At 41.5% G+C, this 20,134-nt stretch overlaps 1 protein-coding gene across 4 annotated transcripts in view; it reads left to right on the top strand.

The window, feature by feature from the left end:
* Window positions 1-19,535, top strand: part of RHOH (ras homolog family member H) — a 48,212-nt gene extending 28,677 nt beyond the window's left edge. For all 4 annotated transcript variants that reach the window (XM_010858824.1, XM_010858823.1, XM_010858826.1 and 1 more), the window contains exons 2-3: window positions 17,682-17,808; window positions 18,108-19,535. In XM_010858824.1, the coding sequence (XP_010857126.1) occupies window positions 18,327-18,902 (576 nt within the window). In that variant the 5' untranslated portion in view covers window positions 17,682-17,808; window positions 18,108-18,326 and the 3' untranslated portion in view covers window positions 18,903-19,535. The remainder of the gene's footprint in view (window positions 1-17,681; window positions 17,809-18,107) is intronic.
* The last annotated feature ends 599 nt before the right edge of the window (window positions 19,536-20,134 follow it).

Here is a 20,134-nt window from a genome sequence, read left to right on the forward strand (position 1 = left end):
GGCCTGAGGCCCTGGAGGGCAGGCAGATGAGAGAGATGTATTTTTCACTTTTGTCCTCTTTGAATTTTACAATAGACATGTATTAAGTATTCAAAAGGTAAACATAAAAACACTCAAAGATTACATGTGAGCTCAAATAAGGGGAGAAAAATAATGCCTATGAGGAGTTTCAGGAAGGCCTCCTGGAGGAGATGGCATCTGAGCTGGGCTCTGGGCCAGGCGAAATTTTACCAGGAAGAGTCAGAGCAGAGAAGAAGGTATTTCAGGAGACGAGAGCAGCACACTTAAGATTGAAAGTGAAAGTAAAAGTTGCTCAGTTGTGTCTGACTCTTTGCGACTTGGACTTTACAGTCCATGGAATTTTCTAGGCCAGAATACTGGAGTAGGTAGCCTTTCCTTTCGCCAGGGGATCTTCCCAACCTAGGATTCAAACCCAGGTCTCCCACATTTCAGGTGGATTCTTTGCCAGCTGAGCCACAAGGGAAGCCTACACTTAAGATTACTGAGTCAGGAAAGGCAGGGAGAGTTGGGGGATGTTACACAATCTGGAGGCAGCGATGGCTTGGTGAAGTGGGGCTGGGGAAGAGGAGAAAGGTAATGAGAGAGATGGTGGAAGGAGGTTATTTTATACTTGCCATGCAGAAATGAGCCATTTACAAATTGGCTTCAGTGTCCCTTTAAAAATGATCTCCCTCCTGTGCTTCAGTCTCAAAAGCTGACTTTCTGCCCTCCCGTTATACAAACCCTTCTCCTACGCACATCTGGACACTGGCCACTTCTCTCTGGATGCTGTCCACCAATCCCATTTTCTCCCCCGCTCTGCAAGACCTATCTCAAATGTCACTCCTTTCTGCTTCTTCCACCCCCACCATCCTGGAAGTTTTAAGCACTCTGTCCTCAGCATTCTCTTGGCATTTTGCATTTACCTTTATTATGGCATTTGTCCATTTAAATTTTAGTTTTTTTTCCTGGGAGGAAGCTGTGCATGAGATCATTTGTATGTAGAAGGTTGCTTCTTTTCTCTCTAATTTAGAATTTTTTTCTCTAAGATCTCAGCTATATGGGGCCTTATTATGATGAAGAACAGCCATACCAGCTACCTTTCCATGGCCATCTCATTACCTCTTCTTAAGAATTCACTTCTTCTATAGAGAGCAACCTCAACAAAGAAGTGAGGGTCAGAGTCATTAACAAAATAGGAAAAAACTTTTTTCAAAAACAAAAAAACCTCTGCTGCTGCTACTGCTAAGTCGTTTTAGTCGTGTCCGACTCTGTGTGACCCCATAGATGGCAGCCCACCAGGCTCCCCCGTCCCTAGGATTCTCCAGGCAAGAACACTGGAGTGGGTTGCCATTTCCTTCTCCAGTGCATGAAAGTGAAAAGTGAAAGTGAAATCCCTCAGTCGTGTCTGACTCTGTGCGACCCCATGGACTGCAGCCCACCAGCTTCCTCCGTCCATGGGATTTTCCAGGCAAGAGTACTGGAGTGGGGTGCCATTGCCTTCTCCCAAAAAACCTCTAGGCCTAAGCTAAACTATATTAACATTTTCTTCATTATCTTCTGTCCCCATTAAGCTCTTTAAAAGAATTCCTAATTTAAAGGCAATTAAAGTCAGATATCCTGTCATCTATTTTCAGACTTCTATGGATTTGGAACTTAATAGAACATTATGTATGCATAAGCAATAAATTAAACAGTTAAAAGAATAATTTTGCTCTGGAGTATCTTGATAGTTTCAGGTTCATTAGGAAGTTGTTTCTCTCAGTTTCTGTAAGACCTCCATCAGAAGTTGAGCATCCAAGGAGATAGCTAATCCCACTGTTGTGTATTATAGCTGCAACATAATCAGTATAGGAAGTATAAACATCGATATTCCAAAAGGGGATTTAAAAAAACCTAAGACACGCTGTACAAACCTGTATTCTTAGGTTATTCCTCTTTGTTCCTCTTCTCCTTTAGACAACTTAGGGAGTAACTGGGCTTCCCTTGTAGCTCAGTTGGTAAAGAATCTGCCTACAATGCAGGAGACCCAGGTTCGATTACTGGGTTGGGAAGGTCCCTTGGAGAAGGAAATGGAAACCCACTCCAGTATTCTTGCCTGGAGAATCCCAAGGACTGTAGCCTGCCAGGCTCCTCTGTCCATGGGGTCGCAAGAGTCGAACACGACTTAGCAACTAAAGTACCAGCAGAGAGTAACTGCCGTGCCCTTAGTACAGTTTATCTGTAGAGGGACATGTATTGGATGACTGGAATTCATAATAAGCCTCGTTGTGTCCACTACTGCACAGATACTTTCACTCTGCATAGACCCACTGTACCCATGGTACCTTGTAAGAGGTTGTACCTCCTAACCGCCTTCACCTGTTTCACCCCTACGCCTATCCTAATGCCACTCTGGCCATTCTGGGCACTCAGGGGCTTCAGACCAGACTTGTAGATTTTTTTCCTATATAAATGAGATTCTTTAATGAATTGTTCAACTGCTTCTTTTAAAGTTACCAATATGTCACGGGTACCCTTCTTGTGCAATACATACAAGGAAAACCTAATTCTTTTTTAAAATCAAAATATAGTTGAAGTACAATATTATGTTAATTTCAAGTGTACTACATAGTGATTTGATATTTGCATACACTGTGAAGTGATCCCCACCATGAGTCAAGTCTGGTAACCATCTGTCCCCATATAAAGTTATTACAATATTGTTGACCATCGTTCTACTTAGTATCACATTCCTGTGATTTATTTTAGAATTAGAGGTTTTCACCTCTTAATCCCCTTCACCTGTTTCACCCCCACTCCTATCCTAATTCTTTTTAATGCTGTACTGGATTTCATCAAATGGATACGGCAGGATTAATTTAGCCACTGACTTATGATGGAACTTTTAGTTATTCTCGGTTTTTTTTTTCTTTTGCTATTGTGAATAACGCTGCAATAAAATTCTTGCACATATATCTTCACTACTTGTATAGGTACAACAAAACAATGCATTTAAAGAGTTGGAATTGTTGGGTTAAAAGGTATATGCATTTAAAATTTTGATAGCTACTGGCGGGGACATACCAAGGACATAGGGGTGGAAGGGGTCCACCCCAGGTATAGGCAATAAGGGAGTGAATCATCTGTCAAGAATTTAAAGACAATAATAAAATCAATGTGGGTCTGCTTTTTGTTATCACCACGCACTGGCAGTGATAGAGTTAGTGCTTAGGGGAGTGTGTGGATTCCATTAGAGCTGACTTCAGGGATATATTGTGATTGCCTGGAGCACTGCATATTCCTGACTCCTAAACAGTAGATGAGAACTAAAGAATGATAACACAATGATTATAGAGACTATGAAACAGAACTTGATTAACTTTAATTCTGCTATTCTCTGTGACTATTTAGAGTTTTGTGTTTAGATTTAAAACAGTGAGTAGAACACAAATAGCAGAGTATAATATTTTTGATTGATAATTACAAGTTTTAGTTCATACACAAAATATTTTACTGCACTTGAATAATACTTTAAAAATTGAAATTTATCTTTGGTATAACTATTACTTGTTTATTTTAAAGCTAAAGAATGAATCAGGGAAAAAATGATTGTTCAGGGAATCAGGGGTTGGGTTCAGGAAATCAGGGAAAAAATGATACATTATTTTGAAACTAATTTTGCCATGTAGATGAAAGAGTTTAAAAAATGATCAGCTCCAAGTGTCAAAAACAATAAGTGTGCTGCTGGATTCTGTCAAATCGCCTTCTACAAAGATGGTGTTCTTCTGTACATCTTCCAATGGTGTGTGAGAGTGACTGCTTGAGGGAGAAATCTTTCATATGTTTTAGAAACCAGGGCTGTAGTAAGAAAGAAATCACCCACCAGCTGAAAAATGTCTGAGTCTACCACCTCACCTCCTGCTTTAATTTTAGGATTGTCTCTTAGTCTATTTGAACTGCCATAACAAAATGCTACAGACTATGCGGTTTGTAAACAAGAGAAATTTATTTTTCACAGGTTGAACAGTCCAAAATGATGTCTCTCGTGGATATGATGTCTAATGAGGGCTTGCTTCCTGATTTTTTAGACAGTGCCTTCTCAGTGTGTCCTCATATGGTGGAAGGGACAAATGAGCTCTCTGGGGCTCTTTAATAATGACAGTAATTACATTGATGAGGTTCCACTCTCATGGCCTAGTCACCTCCCAAAGTCCCCACCTCCTATAACTGTCATCATGGGGGTTAGGTGTCAACTTAATTCACTCTGAATTTTAGGGGCACACCAACATCAGATCATAGCAGATTGCTTAGTTTCATCAAGATGGCAAAGACAGACAGACTTGCCCCAAATGAGAGAGAGAGGAGGAGAGGGGAGACAGCTCTGTGAATGGACTTGGAGGCAAGGCCTCCTCGCGAGCTTGTTCTCTTGGGCAAGTTACCTTACTTCTCTGTGCATTCCCCAGCTGTAGAATAACCACAGTGGTACTGAACACATAATATTATTGTAATGATGAAAGAGTTAATTTTCATAAAGTACTTCAAACAGTATCTGACCAATGCTAAATACCATGTAATTATTGTTATCCTTATTCACCTAATGGCTTCCCTGGTAGCTCAGTTGGTAAAGAATCCACCGGCAATGCAGGAGACCCTGGTTCGATTCCTGGATCCAGGTCTGCTGGAGAAGGGATAAGCTACCCACTCCAGTGTTCTTGGGCTTCCTTAGTGGCTCAGCTGGTAAAGAATCCACTTGCAATTTGGGAGACCTGAGTTTGATCCCTGGGTTGGGAAGATCCCCTGGAGAAGGGAATGGCCACCCACTCCAGTTTTCTGGCCTGGAGAATTCCATGGACTGTATAATCCATGGGGTCACAAAGAGTCAGACACAACTGAGTAACTTTCACTTCACATTTATTTACCTAATAGGTGTGCCGCTAGGCATGGGAGATAGAATTTTTTAATTGCCTTAAAAAATCCTTCAAACTCTGAACTATTATCCACATCTTGCAGTTCTGGTTATGTGACCTGCTGGAGGTTATACTATTAGTCGGCAATGAAGATGAGAATCTAACCGAGGCCTGGACTCCACAACCCAGGCTCTGTGCAAATGATGTAACATTACCCATTTTATACTTTGAAACTGAAACTAAGTCACCTCATTCCCTGCCGTGCTCTGGGATAAATTTCCAAGACAAAATACCTTCTTTTATAGTTTGAACAATCTGTAAATTAAGGGTTTACCCTAATTCTAGAAGGTGTTGGAAGCCTTAATTATTGCCCCGGAAGAGAGATGATCAGTCTCTCAAAGAAAGTTAATGAGTAAGAGAACATCTGTTTGAAAACAAGTTGAATGTTAAAACTGGCAGTTATCTTTTGAGTAAAAAGCCACCTATTTGAATTATAGATCTATCTATATGGGTTTACATTTTAAAATTAAGGAAATGAAGTATGGGATATAAAATGTAGATATACATATTTGAAAAAATACAGTGTAGATGGAAAGAGTGCTGACTCAGTGATTCAGTTTCTGGGCTTCAAGTCAGCTTCCAGAAACTAAACCACTTGTCTCAGGGCCTTGGTTTCCTCATGGGAAAATGAGTGGGTTGAACTAGATGACCTTTCAGGTATTTAATCGTGCGAAGTTTCTTTCCACAATCAGGGGACATACTATTTCACATGCTATTTAGTGGTTGCTCAATGATGGGGGAGTACCAGGAGTTTGGGAAGTTCTCAGAATTCATGGACACAAAAATATATAAGGAAAAATTGCTACATATGTATTTAAACAAGAAAGGATTAATATCCTTAATCTCAAAAAGATTTTTAAAAATCATCATTTAAGAAATGATGGCCACCTTACTAGAAAAGTAGGCAAAGTAAGTGACTTATGAAAGGAGAAATATGTGGTCAATAAAAGATGAATTTTAATTTTCACTAGTCATAAATGAAATGCAAATGAAAACAGATCTAACTGGCAACTATTACCCCCAATGATGGTTGTGTGATGAAATAAATATATTCATATATGGCTATGGGGTACAAATTGATCCAAGTTTTTCATCTTTCTTAGTCTAGTAATTGTGCTCATATCTATTTATACTAAAAGAAATAATTGTATATTTGTACAAATTTATTTTTTAAATGTTCACTCTGTTACTACAGTAAAAATTAGAAACAATTTAAATAATAGTCAATTGCTTAAATAAATAATGCTACATTTGTATAATGAAGTATGACAGTCATTAAAATTATGTTTGAAGAATCTTAATAACATAAGAAATATTAACAATGTAAATGTTAAATAAAAAGCAAAATGCCCAGCTGAATATAAAGTATGATATTAGATTTGAAAAAAAAAAAAAGGCACACTGAAAAAACGAAAGAGGAAAAGGTACACTAATTTCTTGCAGCTTTTGGTTTTAGGTGGTAGTTGCTTTTCTCCTTTAGGTCATTTAGATGGTTTAGTACTTTTCAAATGTTCCATAATGTGGATGAACTACTTTTATAATCAGGGGAAAAAAAGAATGCAGAGATGATCCAGAGAAAATGAGGGGAAAAGTAAGTCAGAGTGAGGAGGACATCTTCAGTCTGATTGAATCAGCAAATAAGGGAGGAAATGTTGTTACCACTAATGGTTTGAATATGTGTGTTGAATGATGGTGGTGATGGTGATGGTGGTGGTGGTGGTAGTTCCGGTGTGGGGGATGGGGGAACCCAGGGATGTGATGGTTTTCTTTGTTAGAGATGATGTTTTAGAGCTGGGAGGTATTTTGGGCTTGGTGGAGTCTACTTAGATATCAGGTAGATTTCCTATTTTCCAAGTAAGTAAAGATCAGAACTACTTTAAGTCTAAGGAGGAAACATAAAATCTAAAAGTAGAAACTCCTCACTGCCCCTTCACCTTTTCAGACAAAAAAGACCCCAGCGGGGAGGGTCTGCCTCACATTCAGAGTTACTTTGATTTGTCATCTGGTTTTATGTGGGTAGTCCATTTTCACTCTTGAGTTTCTTGCTTTTTAAAAGTAATTTTCATTATTACTGTTTGCACTTTTGCAAAGAGCTAATTCTGCAGAACTGGAGCAAGGAGGGCCAAGGGAAGTTAGTGAACATAGTTATACCAGTTAGGAAGTTCAGGTAACCTCAAAGGAACTTCAAGAGTATCCTTTGGCTGGAGTATTTTCTAGACGTGGCCTTTGCTTCCCAGAGACAGGTGGTGATGACGTACTGAGATGCAGGTAGACTTGTACTTGAAGTTGAAGGCTCTCTTTTTATGACTTGGCTGGGAATCCTCACCTGGGCATGGCTTTTCCTCCTCTGTCTCCCTTCCACCAGCAGGCAGGTTCTAAGCCTCCGCACTGTCTATGTTTATGTCGTCTGTTATTTGATGTATCAATTTTCCTTCAAATACTTGAATAAGTCATTGTGGCACAAAGTATACTTTTTATTTTTTAGTGATGCTTTTCTGTATTCTCTCTAAAGCTAAATATGAGAATGAAACCACAGCTTTGACAAAATGCTATAGAAAACAAAAGATCCTACGCTTTAAAACTTTTATCATGAAAAATTTTGAACATATATAAAGATAGTGAGGATAGACTAAAACCATATACCATCATTCAACTTTAACAGTTCTCAATATTGTCCCAGTCTTATTTCATGCATCATCCTTACTTTTTCCCCCTTTTCTGGGATAATCTAAAATAAATCCCAGACATCATATTCATTTCACCTGTCAGATAAGGACTTTAAAAATGTATACGATCACAATGTGATTATCACCTAACAAAATTAGCAAGAGTTCCTTAATGTCATCAAACACCCTGGCCATATTCAAACTTCTTTAAATATTTAGAAAATACAGGAAGGATGAAATTTCCCTGGTGGTCCAGTGGTTAGGACTTTGAGCTCTCAGAACTTGCTGAGGGCCCATGTTCAATTCCTGGTTGGGGACCTAAAATCCTAACATCCCACAAGCCACATGGTGCTACCAAAAATACACATACATGGGATTCCCTGGTGATTCAGACAGTAAAGAATCTGCCTGCAGTGCAGGAGACCCGAGTTTGATCCCTAGATCGAGAAGTTCCCTGGAGAAGGGAATGGTACCCTACTCCAGTATTCTTGCCTGGAGAATTCCATGGATAGAGTAGCCTGGTAGGCTATAGTCCCTGGGGTCGCAAAGAGTCAGACACGACTGAGCAACTAACACAGGCACACACACACACATATAATATGACTGAGCAACTAACACACATATATTTTATACATATATAAGGGCTTCCCAGTTCACGTTTAGTGGTAAAGAACCTGCCTGCCAAAGTGAAAGATGTAAGAGACTTGGGTTCGATCCTTGGGTCAGGAAGATCCCCTGGAGGAGGGCATGGCAACCCACTCCAGTATTCTTGCCTGGAGAATCCCATGGACTTCCATGGGTTACCTTCCATGGAGTCACAAAGGGACAGACATGACTGAGTGACTGAGCACACACACACACATATAATTTTAAAAATTCTCTCATAAGGAGAAAAAGGAGAGATGGGTGGCTTAGGGCATTTTTGAGAATAGGCATAATACACAGAGCTTAGCTTGTCTTCTTTCCAGGATAGGCCTTGGAAAAAAGAACCAGAAGCCAGAGATACTGCTTCTCAGAATTTTAAACAAATTCGGCTGTTCAGATATTGAGAATTTTTGTCTTCAGACACTAATGGGAGTCATAAACATTCTCTTGCCTCAAGGGACCTCAGATCACTCTTTTCTGCCCTTTCAAGCCTAAAACCTAAAAAACAAAGGAACACATACAAAGCACTTCAAAACTGTACACATAACTCATGTTTAATTTTAATTTTATTTTAAAATGCACAGAAGCAAGGAGAATAAAATGAGAATCAGCTATAATTCCAGGAATATAGACATTTCATCTTAACATGTTGGTATATACTGCTTTTCATACAGTTTTTCGTAACTGTGCATATTCTGGAATCATACTGTTCATATTTTGAAAGCTGCTTCTATGGGGGTGGGGGCTTCCCAGGTGGTGCTAGTGGTAAAGAACCCACCTGTCAATACAGGAGACACAGGAGACAAAGTTTCGATCTCTGAATCAGGAAGATCCCCTGGAGAAAGGAATGGCTACCCACTCCAGTATTCTTGCCTAGAGAATTCCATGGACAGAGCAGCCTGGTGGGCTACAGTCTATGGGGTCACATAGAGTCAGACTGAGTGACTAACACTAACTTTATGTCATTCAGCTTAGGGACCCTTTTCCTGTGTCAGTTAATGCGCTTATACTCTGCTATTTTAACTACTGAAGCCTGGGCACTTAGAGCCTGTGCTCTGCAACCAGAGAAGCCACCACAATGAGAAGGCCAGGCACCGCCACTGGAGAGGAGCCCCTGCTCACCACAACTCAAGAAAGCCCACACACAGCAACAAAAACCCGGCACAGCCAAAAATAAATAAATAAATATTTTACAAAATAAATAAATAAAAATAAGGTTACACCTTTACAAGAGATTATCTTCTGAAGGAGTATTTTATCATGAATTTTTCATCTTGCAAGATGTTCATTTCACTAAATCTCAACTGTCTTAGTAATAGTAGTAGTTAGCTGCTCAGTTCGGAGAAGGCAATGGCACCCCACTCCAGTACTCTTGCCTGGAAAATCCCATGGACGGAGGAGCCTGGTAGGCTGCAGTCCATGAGGTTGCTAAGAGTCGGACACGACTGAGTGACTTCACTTTCACTTTTCACTTTCATGCATTGGAGAAGGAAATGGCAACCCACTCCAGTATTCTTGCCTGGAGAATCCCAGGGATGGGGGAGCCTGGTGGGCTGCCGTCTATGGGGTCTCACAGAGTTGGACACGACTGAAGCGACTTAGCAGCAGCTGCTCAGTTGTGTCTGATTCTTTGTGACCCCATGGACTGTAGCTCACCAGGCTCCTCTGTCCATGGGAAAGCAAGTAGAAAGCAAGTCAGAGACCAGGTGACCTTTCCTTGAGCATGTCTTGTAGGGGTTCCACCCTCAACTCCAAGCAGTTTTTCAGAAAATTCCTTCCAACTGCTTTAAGAGAGGTTGCAGTAACTACACTTTCCCATCATGTAAATTTTGAGATGAGATTCTAGTGTTTTTAAGGGTGCTCTGGACAGTTGCCTGGCTGGCTTGCCTTGTTTTTGACTCTAAACTTGGACTAAATTGAAAACTCTAGACCTGTGGTGAGAATCCAATTATTGTGTTCCTATGAGTGGCATGGACCAATCAGGGCAGGGTGGTTGGGACAGAAGAGGGGAAGGGTGCCATGGTCCCTGCTTGGTATGGGGTCAGAGGGACAGGGCTCTGGGTTTGAAGAGGGCTCAGGGATTGGTGACAATCCATTTTAATTAAACTGTAATGGGATTACATAGGCTTTAAGTTTGCGAATGTAAATATTGCTTAAATACATTCTGGAGAACACATAATAAAAGCCACAAACCATCTTGCAAGCAAAGTTTCAGAACAAAATCCATTTGGAATACAGATTATCGTGTATAAAAATAAACTGATTTGAAAGTGATTTCCTTTTGTGATTTGGAGGAGGAATTTAATCATTATTTGTGGCAATTAGAAATGCACTAAGGGCAATTACTGAAGTACAGTTGAGAATTACGACTTCCCTGTGGCTCAAATGGTAAAGAATCTACCTGCAATGCTGGAGACCTGGGTTGGATCTCTGGGTTGGGAAGATCCTCTGGAGAAGGGAATGGCAGCCCACTCCAGTATTCTTGCCTAGAGAATCCCATGGACACAACTGAGCAGCTAACTACTACTACTACTAAGACAGTTGAGATTTAGTGAAATGAACATCTTGCAAGACGAAAAATTTATGATAAAATACTCCTTCAGAAGATAATCTCATGTAAAGGCGTAACCTTATTTTTATTTATTTATTTTGTAAAATATTTATTTATTTATTTTTGGCTGTGCCGGGTTTTTCCTGCTGTGTGCGGGCTTTCTTGAGTTGTGGTGAGCAGGGGCTCCTCTCCAGTGGCGGTGCCTGGCCTTCTCATTGTGGTGGCTTCTCTGGTTGCAGAGCACAGGCTCTAAGTGCCCAGGCTTCAGTAGTTACAGCATACAGTCTCAGTAATCGTGGCACACTGGCTTAGTTGTCTCGAGGCATGTAGGATCCTTCCGGGTCAGGGGTTGAACCTATCACTGCAAGGTGGATTCTTAACCACTGGACCACCAGAGAACTCAGCAGTAACCTTATTTTTTTAAAAATACCTTTTTACTGAAGTTTAATCTTTGTATGGAAAAGTAAACATATCGTAGGTCTGCAGCTTGAGAAATTTTCACAAGCTGAACACACTTGTGGAACTAGCTTCCAGATCAAGACACAACACACTTTTTGTAAATATCAAGAGCTACTCATCTGTAGGAGTAGAACTGGAGTAGGGACCTGACTGAAGGATGGCCAGTAAAACTGTCTCGAAACTGGGATTGCTCAGGAACCTTGGTTTTACTTGAGATGCCTTGGATTGGGCAATGGGAATTGTGGGGTGTAGGTGACACATGGAGCTGCTGTAGCTTTGGGGTCATCCTCTATTTAGGTCTAACTTTGTCTCTGCCATTGTTTTGAAGAGTGACTGTAGGCAGGATTCTCAACCCCCTGAAGTCTCTGCAGTTCTGAAATGTAGATCTCCACGAAGACAGCAGCCAGCCTGCTCACTACCATGCTATTAGGATCGATACAGTGCCTGCCACAAGAAGCCCCAGAAAACTGCCTTTAAAAAAAAAAAGAATAAAACAGCTGATGAATACTATATACAGCCCCTGCTGCTGCTGCTAAGTCGCTTCAGTCGTGTCGGACTCTGTGCGACCCCATAGACAGCAGCCCACCAGGCTCCCCCATCCCTGGGATTCTCCAGGCAAGAACACTGGAGTGGGTTGCCATTTCCTTCTCCAATGCATGAAAGTGAAAAGTGAAAAGTGAAAGTGAAGTCGCTCAGTCGTGTCTGACTCCTAGTGACCCCATGGACTGCAGGCTACTAGGCTCCTCCGTCCATGGGATTTTCCAGGCAAGAGTACTGGAGTGGGTTGCCACTGCCTTCTTCTATACAGCCCCTAGAAGATGTTTAATGATGTAAATAAAAAGTCACAAAATGAACTCATTGATCATTAATGCCGCATTTATAAATATATTCTCTAAGAAAATTGTTCCACATAATAATTACTTCCATAAATGCATATATATTTAATATATAAAATAACACTTGTTAATGACTGTGAAATACTGAAACTAATTCAAAGACTGCTAATAGTGGGAAATGGCTATGCACTTATGAATTGTTGAAACAATGGAAAACTATTTAGTTAAAACATGGCAAGTATGTAGACTGTTGAACATAGAAAAAATTTTATGTTGAAAACAATGTTTAGAAGATATATAAAGTGTATATTTACTAGTGAATGAAACTGAGTGAGAATTTGGATTGAGAAAGTTTAGAAGTGACTCTACTTTTCCTCTATGAAGTTACTTTAAATTTTTGAATGCCTTCTCTTTTCCCAGAAGAAAACAAAATGAAATGAAGCACCAGCCCCCACGCCCAACTCCCCATACTTGGATTCGTTCATCCATCCCCAGCAGGGCCTGCTCTTGCTGTGTTGTCCCTGCCAGGCTGTTGGGGGGACATGGAGCGAAGGCACTGGCAGGAGATGAGTTACTGAGAAGCATGATGATTTCCTAATCATCTACGTGCTAGATTCACGGCAGAAGCAATTTCCTTAATGAATGAATTGGCTGCTGCCGGAGCAGGTCCTTTGCCCAAAACTCTTTTAAGAAGGATGACATTCAGATGTATTCTCTGTAATTGACAGGCCATCCTCAGCTGATGGCTGCCATGGATTCATCTTTAAAAAAAAAAAAATAAAAGAGTTTTTATCAGTATTTTGGCTTCCCTGGTGGCTCAGATGGTAAAGAATCCATCTGCAGTGTGGGAGACCTGGGTTTGATCCCTGGGTTGGGAAGATCCCCTGCAGGAGGGCATGGCAACCCACTCCAGTATTTCTGCCTGGAGAATTCCCATGGATTGAGGAGCCTGGCAGGCTACTAGGTCGCAAAGATTTGGACACGACTGAGCGACTGAGGGAGAAGGCAATGGCACCCCACTCCAGCCAGTACTCTTGCCTGGAAAGTCCTGTGGTTGGAGGAGCCTGGTAGGCTGCAGTCCATGGGGTCTCGAAGAGTCGGACACGACTGAGCGACTTCACTTACACTTTTCACTTTCATGCATTGGAGAAGGAAATGGCAACCCACTCCAGTGCTCTTGCCTGGAGAATCCCAGGGACAGGGGAGCCTGGTCGGCTTCTGTCTATGGGGTTGCACAGAGTTGGACACGACTGAAGTGACTTAGCAGCAGCAGAGCGACTGAGTACATCAGCATTTTGAAGTAAGCCACCTCAATCAAAGCCCAGATAACCTAAAATGTGCAGTAACAATTATTAGTCAACGAGTCATGATTTCATCTTAGTTTTATTTTGTTTTTCTAAGCAATAGTTTATATTGTCTATTATTGTTTTTCTTTTTTAGATTATTATTTTTTATGCTCTATCATTATGAAGGAACTTTCTCATAAGACAATCAAGAGGTATTCTTGGATGTACAAAGTCTTATAAAAGTACAAGCATCGATTATTGCTGTGTTGTTATCATTTCCATCTGGTCCTTATGAACTCCCTGTGAGAAAGCTCTCATTCCAGTTTTTCAGGTGAGGGAGACGTGCAGGAGGACCAACCATGTGAGCAGTGTGATGATGGAGGCACAGGGGGGTATTATGGCAACACAGAGGGGATATCTGATCTAGCAGCTGGTCAGGTGATCAAAGATTTTTCAAGAAGAGGTAGCGGTTGGAGGAGTGAGTCTTCCCTGGAAAACAGAGTACCGGAGAATGTGTCTGAAGAAAGAATGATAGTGGAAAGTATACGGTAGTTGGGATGAGAACTGAGGCTAAAGTGAAATGAGGCTTTCCTACTAGACAGCCCTCCAGAAGATAGAATGGACCAGGATGCGTCATCTCTAAGCCCTCCGTTTTTTCTGTCTCTGTGCCTTTGCTATGATAGATGCTATTGCCTTTGCAAGATGAAGCCTCCCTGCCTTTTTCCTATCTCTGTGTGTGAACCATGGGGCTCTGGGGAGAGCATCTTTTCTGTGAAACTTTGGAAAGAGGAGAGAGGGAGGTTACTGAGACCTGAGAGGCTCTGGACTTGAAGGTTCATTAATTCCAATCTGACTTAAGTCCTAGAAGGGTCACTCACGATGCTATCTGAAGTCACTTTTGGTAACTCCTCCGTACTGACTGACATAAAATTGGAGCACCCCTGCCAATTAGCCACTAGCGAAATATCGTTGAAAACCTGCTTCTATTTTTCACCCAGAGCTCCTTTGAGGAGAATCTTTCTCTTCAGGTGAAATTCCACTGAAATAAAGCCAGTCAAACTTCCACACATTATGTAGTGACCTGTAGTGGCTCTGTTGTGGGCATCACCTGAAGGTGATCTATCATATCTGTATAGGATGTTGCTCTAGTTTAGACCATAACTCCTCCCACTACTCCTCTCCTAGATCCATATTTAGCCATCTGCCAAAGGCTACACATGTCATCAAGTTTTGTCATCTGTCTTTGCTGCTACACTGGTGCTCTGGAATAATATGGAGTTATGCATTGTATATGTGCTGCAGGCTATAAAGCTTTCTCCTTTGACCTCAGTTTCCATAGACCTGCAGAGAGCTAATCTTGTCCAATCACTTTATGATTTGGGAAACTGAGGCCCTGAGAGCTGGTTTGATGTGCCTCTTAGTGCCAGAACTGCCTGGGAATAAAGGTCACTTGACTGAACAGAGCTTTTTTCTCCAGTCTGAGTCTTCGGACTCTGAGTGGCAAAGCTGAGGCACAAATTTCTTTGTTCATATCGTATTTTATTTTTATGCTCAGTTCAGTTCAGTCAGTCATGTTTGCTGCTGCTGCTGCTAAGTCGCTTCAGTCGTGTCCGACTCTGTGCGACTCTTTGCAATTCCGTGTACCGCAGCGTGTGAGGCTTCCCTGTTCATCAGCAACTCCTGGACCTTGTTCAAACTCATGTCCATTGAGGCAGTGATGCCATCCAACCATTTAATCCTCTGTTGTCCCCTTCTCCTCCTGCCTTCAATCTTTCCCAGCATCAGGGTCTTTTCCAATACGCTACAAGAAGAATATATATTTTGTAGAATATATATGTATTGTAGTCACAGCTGTGTATAAGACTCTTAGAGCACCCTTTGCCACAGAAACCTTTTTAGTGCTACTTTGAATTCCCCACTGATGATATAAAATTGCTTATTATTATATTTGATGAGATGATTGGATGGCATCACTGACTCGATAGATATGAGTTTGAGCAAGCTCCAGGAGCTGGCGATGAACAGGGAAGCCTGACGTGCTGCAGTCCATGGGGTCGCAGAGTTGGACATGACTGAGCGGCTGAACTGAACTGATTATTATATTTAGTAATTCCTGTTCAACAATAATTTTAGTAATAAGGACTGTTTATTGTGTTTTCTATGTGGTGACTATGTACTTGCAGTATGTACTATGTACATATTGATGTACTACGTGATGTACTATGCTAAGGATTTTATATATTCAATCACATTTAATACTCTCAACAGCTCAGTGTTAATAGGTATTATCACATCACATTTTACAAAGAGGGAAATTGAGGCTTAAGGAGGTTAAAAAACTCTTCTAAGTTCACAGCACAGGTAATCAGTTGGTCAGTTCAGATTCAATTCCATATGTACCTGATTTTAGAGCCCGCATTCTTAACAGTTTTGCCTCAGCAACTTCCTTTTGTAGATATATACTCAGGAAATTTGACTTTATTCAATCTCTTAGAAATTATTTAATAACCAAAATACCTGACACATGCATATTTTTCTTGGTCCTGATCCTACTACATTGGGGTCGACATCAAACTTGAAACATGTCTTAAGTCTTGACAATGGACTCAGTAATGAGGAGGTCACAATTGCTTCATTTAAATCATCCATAGGTTTAAGGAGCTAAAGTCTGAGACCCAGGGAGCTCCTAAGGGGACCTTACTCAAAGGTCTGGTGACAAAGAGGTGTCCAGGACCATGGTGTATGAGAATGATTCGATGTGGAGTCTTTAAAGTCTGGCTGAATATCTGACATCCCATCCCCTACACTTGGACAGTCAATATTTGGCATTTTAAATAACCAGTAGTAGAAGTTGAAAAATATGGTGCCTGCCCATAGATTCCATGTGCCATGTTCTGTGCTAAGCCAGACTCTCCATATACTGAATTGTTACAATAATTCCATCAAGAAATTGCCTTTATTATTTTCATCTTTATGAAGAAAGCAAGGCTCAGAGAGGTTAAGTAACTTGCCCAAGGTTACCCAGCTTATGTGTGGTAAAAGTGAATATGTGAAAATCACGTGAATTATTTATGTGATCAACTCGTTTGTAAAGGCTGCTGTGCTGTGCTTAGTCACTCAGTCATGTCTGAGTCTTTGCGACCCCATGGACTGCAGCCCGCCAGGCTCCTTTGTCTATGGGGATTCTCCAGGCAAGAATACTGGAGTGGGTTGCCATGCCCTCCTGCAGGGCATCTTCCCAACTCAGGGATTGAACCCAGATCTCTCACACTGCAGGTGGATTCTTTACCGTCTGAGCCACCAGGGAAGCCCAAGAATACTGGAGTGGGTAGCTATACCTTCTTCAGGGGATCTTCCCAACCCAGGAATCAAACCGGGGTCTCCTTCATTGTTGGCAGATTCTTTACCAGTTAAGCTACCAGGGAAAACTGTAAAGGTTATTATGTCTTATTAAACAGAGACTGTAGGTGGACAAGGATAAAAATGTCTTGGAGGGGAATGTCTGAATTTAGAGGAGTGATTTTTAAAAATTATGTTTTGAAGCGGACATATCCTATAGATCTGTTTTACATTACTTTACATGTGACCTGTCAGGAAGATTGCCAGTGGAGGAGGTTATAAGCCCAGATTGTATTAATAACCTTTACTTTGAAGTTTGGCCCAAAAGACCTTTCCCTCATCTGAAGCCGGGCTGCCTTGTGATGATGTCCTTCAGCAGACAGGATACCGTCTCCAGGCTGATCTCATTGTCTGGAGCTCTTTCACCTGCAGTGAATGAGAATTTATTTGACCCTTTCATGAAATTTAGATGCCGCCATATTTATGCGGCCTTGTTTAAGTGACAGGCACTGAATACAGCTGCTTTTAAGCAAGTTATTTTGTTTAACCAGAAGCCTAGCAGAGTTCCTGATATATAGGTAGCTGTCCAGAAAAGAGAGAAACAATTTTATCCCCACAAGATCTCTGAGAAGTTGTTCCTAAATTTATCACAATCTTGCAGATGACTAAACTGGGTCTACCGATTAAGCAAAGCCGTATCGTTGCACAGGTAATGGAGTCTGACTTGAGATGCAGAAAATGCCAAGGACTGTGCCCTTTCCATTACATTTGTAGCCAGTTTTTGGAAACACCTCAAGGGAAAAACCACAGCAAATTTTAAAAGTTTTGGTGATTTCTTCCCTCTGACCTCGGTACAAATTCCCTCATAAATCAAACACGGGCTGATAAATCAATAAATGAAAGGAAGTGCTCATGGTATCTGAGGCTCATCACATTGCTCTCTTTTGCAGTTTCCAGAGAGGCTGGGATCCATTAGAAACTGAAGCGGCGGAGACCTCTGTCAGCTGTGGTCCCCACTTCTTGGAGCAGAAGGCCAGAGAGAGAGAGAGCTGTTTGAACACGTCTCATTCACACCAGGTTGCTACTGAGGTCTTTTTCATGTTGCTGCCAGAGCGGCTGCTTGTATTTTTATCGCTGGGCTGATTTTAGAGATCAAATCAGCTTCTGCTTTTTGACTGGGTGGAGTTGTGGGTTCCAATGCTGGGGTATAACAGATTCAGGCTTTCGCTGCTGGGGTAAGAGTGGCTTAGACAAGCGGGGTCGGGCGGCTCCACAGAGATGGGACCCCTCATTAATCTGTTTGCCAATGAGGAAGATCCCTGTCATCAAAAAAGGGGGAAAAGACTCAATTTCTCCACTTCTCTTCCTTGTTCCAGTTGAACACCAGCCTTTGGATACTTTCAAAGTAGACTGTGTGTCTCCCTTGGATGGCCCAGAAAAAGTAACATCCTGCAAGCGGCTGTCAGAGGTCCTGAGAACACAAAGCTGTCTGGTTGTCCTTCCCCCTCGTGTCGAATGGCGTCTGTCTCAGTAGCCCACTGAGGGCTGTCTTCCTCAGGATTCTGAACTTGTAACTAGGAGTCTGGGCCGCGAAGATGCTGAGTTCCATCAAGTGTGTGTTGGTGGGAGACTCTGCTGTGGGGAAAACGTCTCTGCTGGTACGTTTCACCTCGGAAACCTTCCCTGAGGCTTATAAGCCTACAGTATATGAAAATACAGGTGTAGACGTCTTCATGGACGGGATCCAAATCAGCCTGGGCCTCTGGGACACGGCCGGCAACGATGCCTTCAGGAGCATCCGCCCTCTGTCCTACCAGCAGGCAGACGTGGTGCTGATGTGCTACTCCGTGGCCAACCACAACTCCTTCCTGAACCTGAAGAACAAGTGGATCGGTGAAGTCAGGAGCAACCTGCCCTGCACCCCCGTGCTGGTGGTGGCCACCCAGACGGACCAGCGGGAGGTGGGGCCCCATCGGGCCTCCTGCGTCAATGCCATCGAAGGAAAGAGACTGGCCCAGGACGTGAGAGCCAAAGGCTACCTGGAGTGCTCGGCCCTCAGCAACCGGGGCGTCCAGCAGGTATTTGAATGTGCCGTCCGAACTGCTGTCAACCAAGCCAGGAGACGCAACAGAAGGAGGTTCTTCTCTATCAACGAGTGCAAGATCCTCTAAACTCCAGAGACTTCATCCCACATTGACTTACTCACCACAAAGACCAGCTGGGACAGAGAGAGCAGGCAAGCCAGCAAAGGACTGTTGCTCTTTCTGGGCATGGCCTGACTGGCTTTTACGACAGGATACAGTTGTTGATGGGACTTGGCCACTGGATATTTTTTATAATATGTACTCTACGAATGAACTCTTTGTCCAGTACAATTAGAAGATTATTTGGGACACTGTAATGACTATTTCATCTTTGATTCAAAAACCAAAGTGGTCTCCACAATTTTGGACAATGAAGTGAGTTTTCCAAAGAATACCATATTTAAAGACACAGTTTATTTAAATAATAACAAATGAACAGCATTTGTATATAATTAGTTTTCACACTTGGAAAGTCTTTTCCTCCGTACTCACAAACTGATGTGTGAGTGAAATGACCTTACAGGGCTCTGACATATGTTCATAATGTTAGCATTTTCACCTGAAGTACTAATTTTGTTGAAATCACACTTGCCTGTTAGATTTTATTAGGTAACCAATTTTAAAATCACTGTAAACTGATCCTTGCAATTAATTTTCCACTCATTTGTTATTCAAGGTTATATATATAAAATAAAGTTAAATGACATAAGGTTACTATAATACTGCCTAATGATTTTTAAATGACTATCATTTTATGTCTGTAATTATTGAAAAAAACTATTTCTTATGGTATTGCCTTTCACCCAAAGAATTTCAATTATGCACTAAGTATTCTGTCATTCACTGAAACAGATTGAAGGAAAACTTATCAGGTAGAGAATCAGACTGCCGTAAGTGATAGCAGCAGAACTTGGAACAGATGTGAGGAAGTCTTACTTTCATTTCAGAATCTGCTGCACTTTGCCTGCTTCCTAACTTATTGTAGGTCTTATGAAAGAGCAGGCTCAAAGTTATCCATAATAAATTTGTTGTTTGAGCTCTAAACTGAGCTAGCATGGCAACATAATTCATTAATTTTAGGGTCTAATCAGAATAATTGGGGCAGTGTCTACATGAATGATATGTGTTTAAAGGGAAAAAGGGAGTTTATAGCTTTTACTATTTCTTGAGTATGAAACATCTGAGTGGAAAAAAAAAAGCACAAATTCCAAGGACAGGTAACAGGAAAACTGTATAGCAATTGTAATACAAAGTTATCAGGGGAAATACTGAATCAATAGGAACATCCCCCCACCATTCTATCTCATAGCTTAAAAGCA

This window comes from Bison bison, unplaced genomic scaffold (assembly GCF_000754665.1).
Source record: "Bison bison bison isolate TAMUID 2011002044 unplaced genomic scaffold, Bison_UMD1.0 scf7180017864451, whole genome shotgun sequence".
Classification (NCBI taxonomy): Eukaryota; Metazoa; Chordata; class Mammalia; order Artiodactyla; family Bovidae; genus Bison; species Bison bison.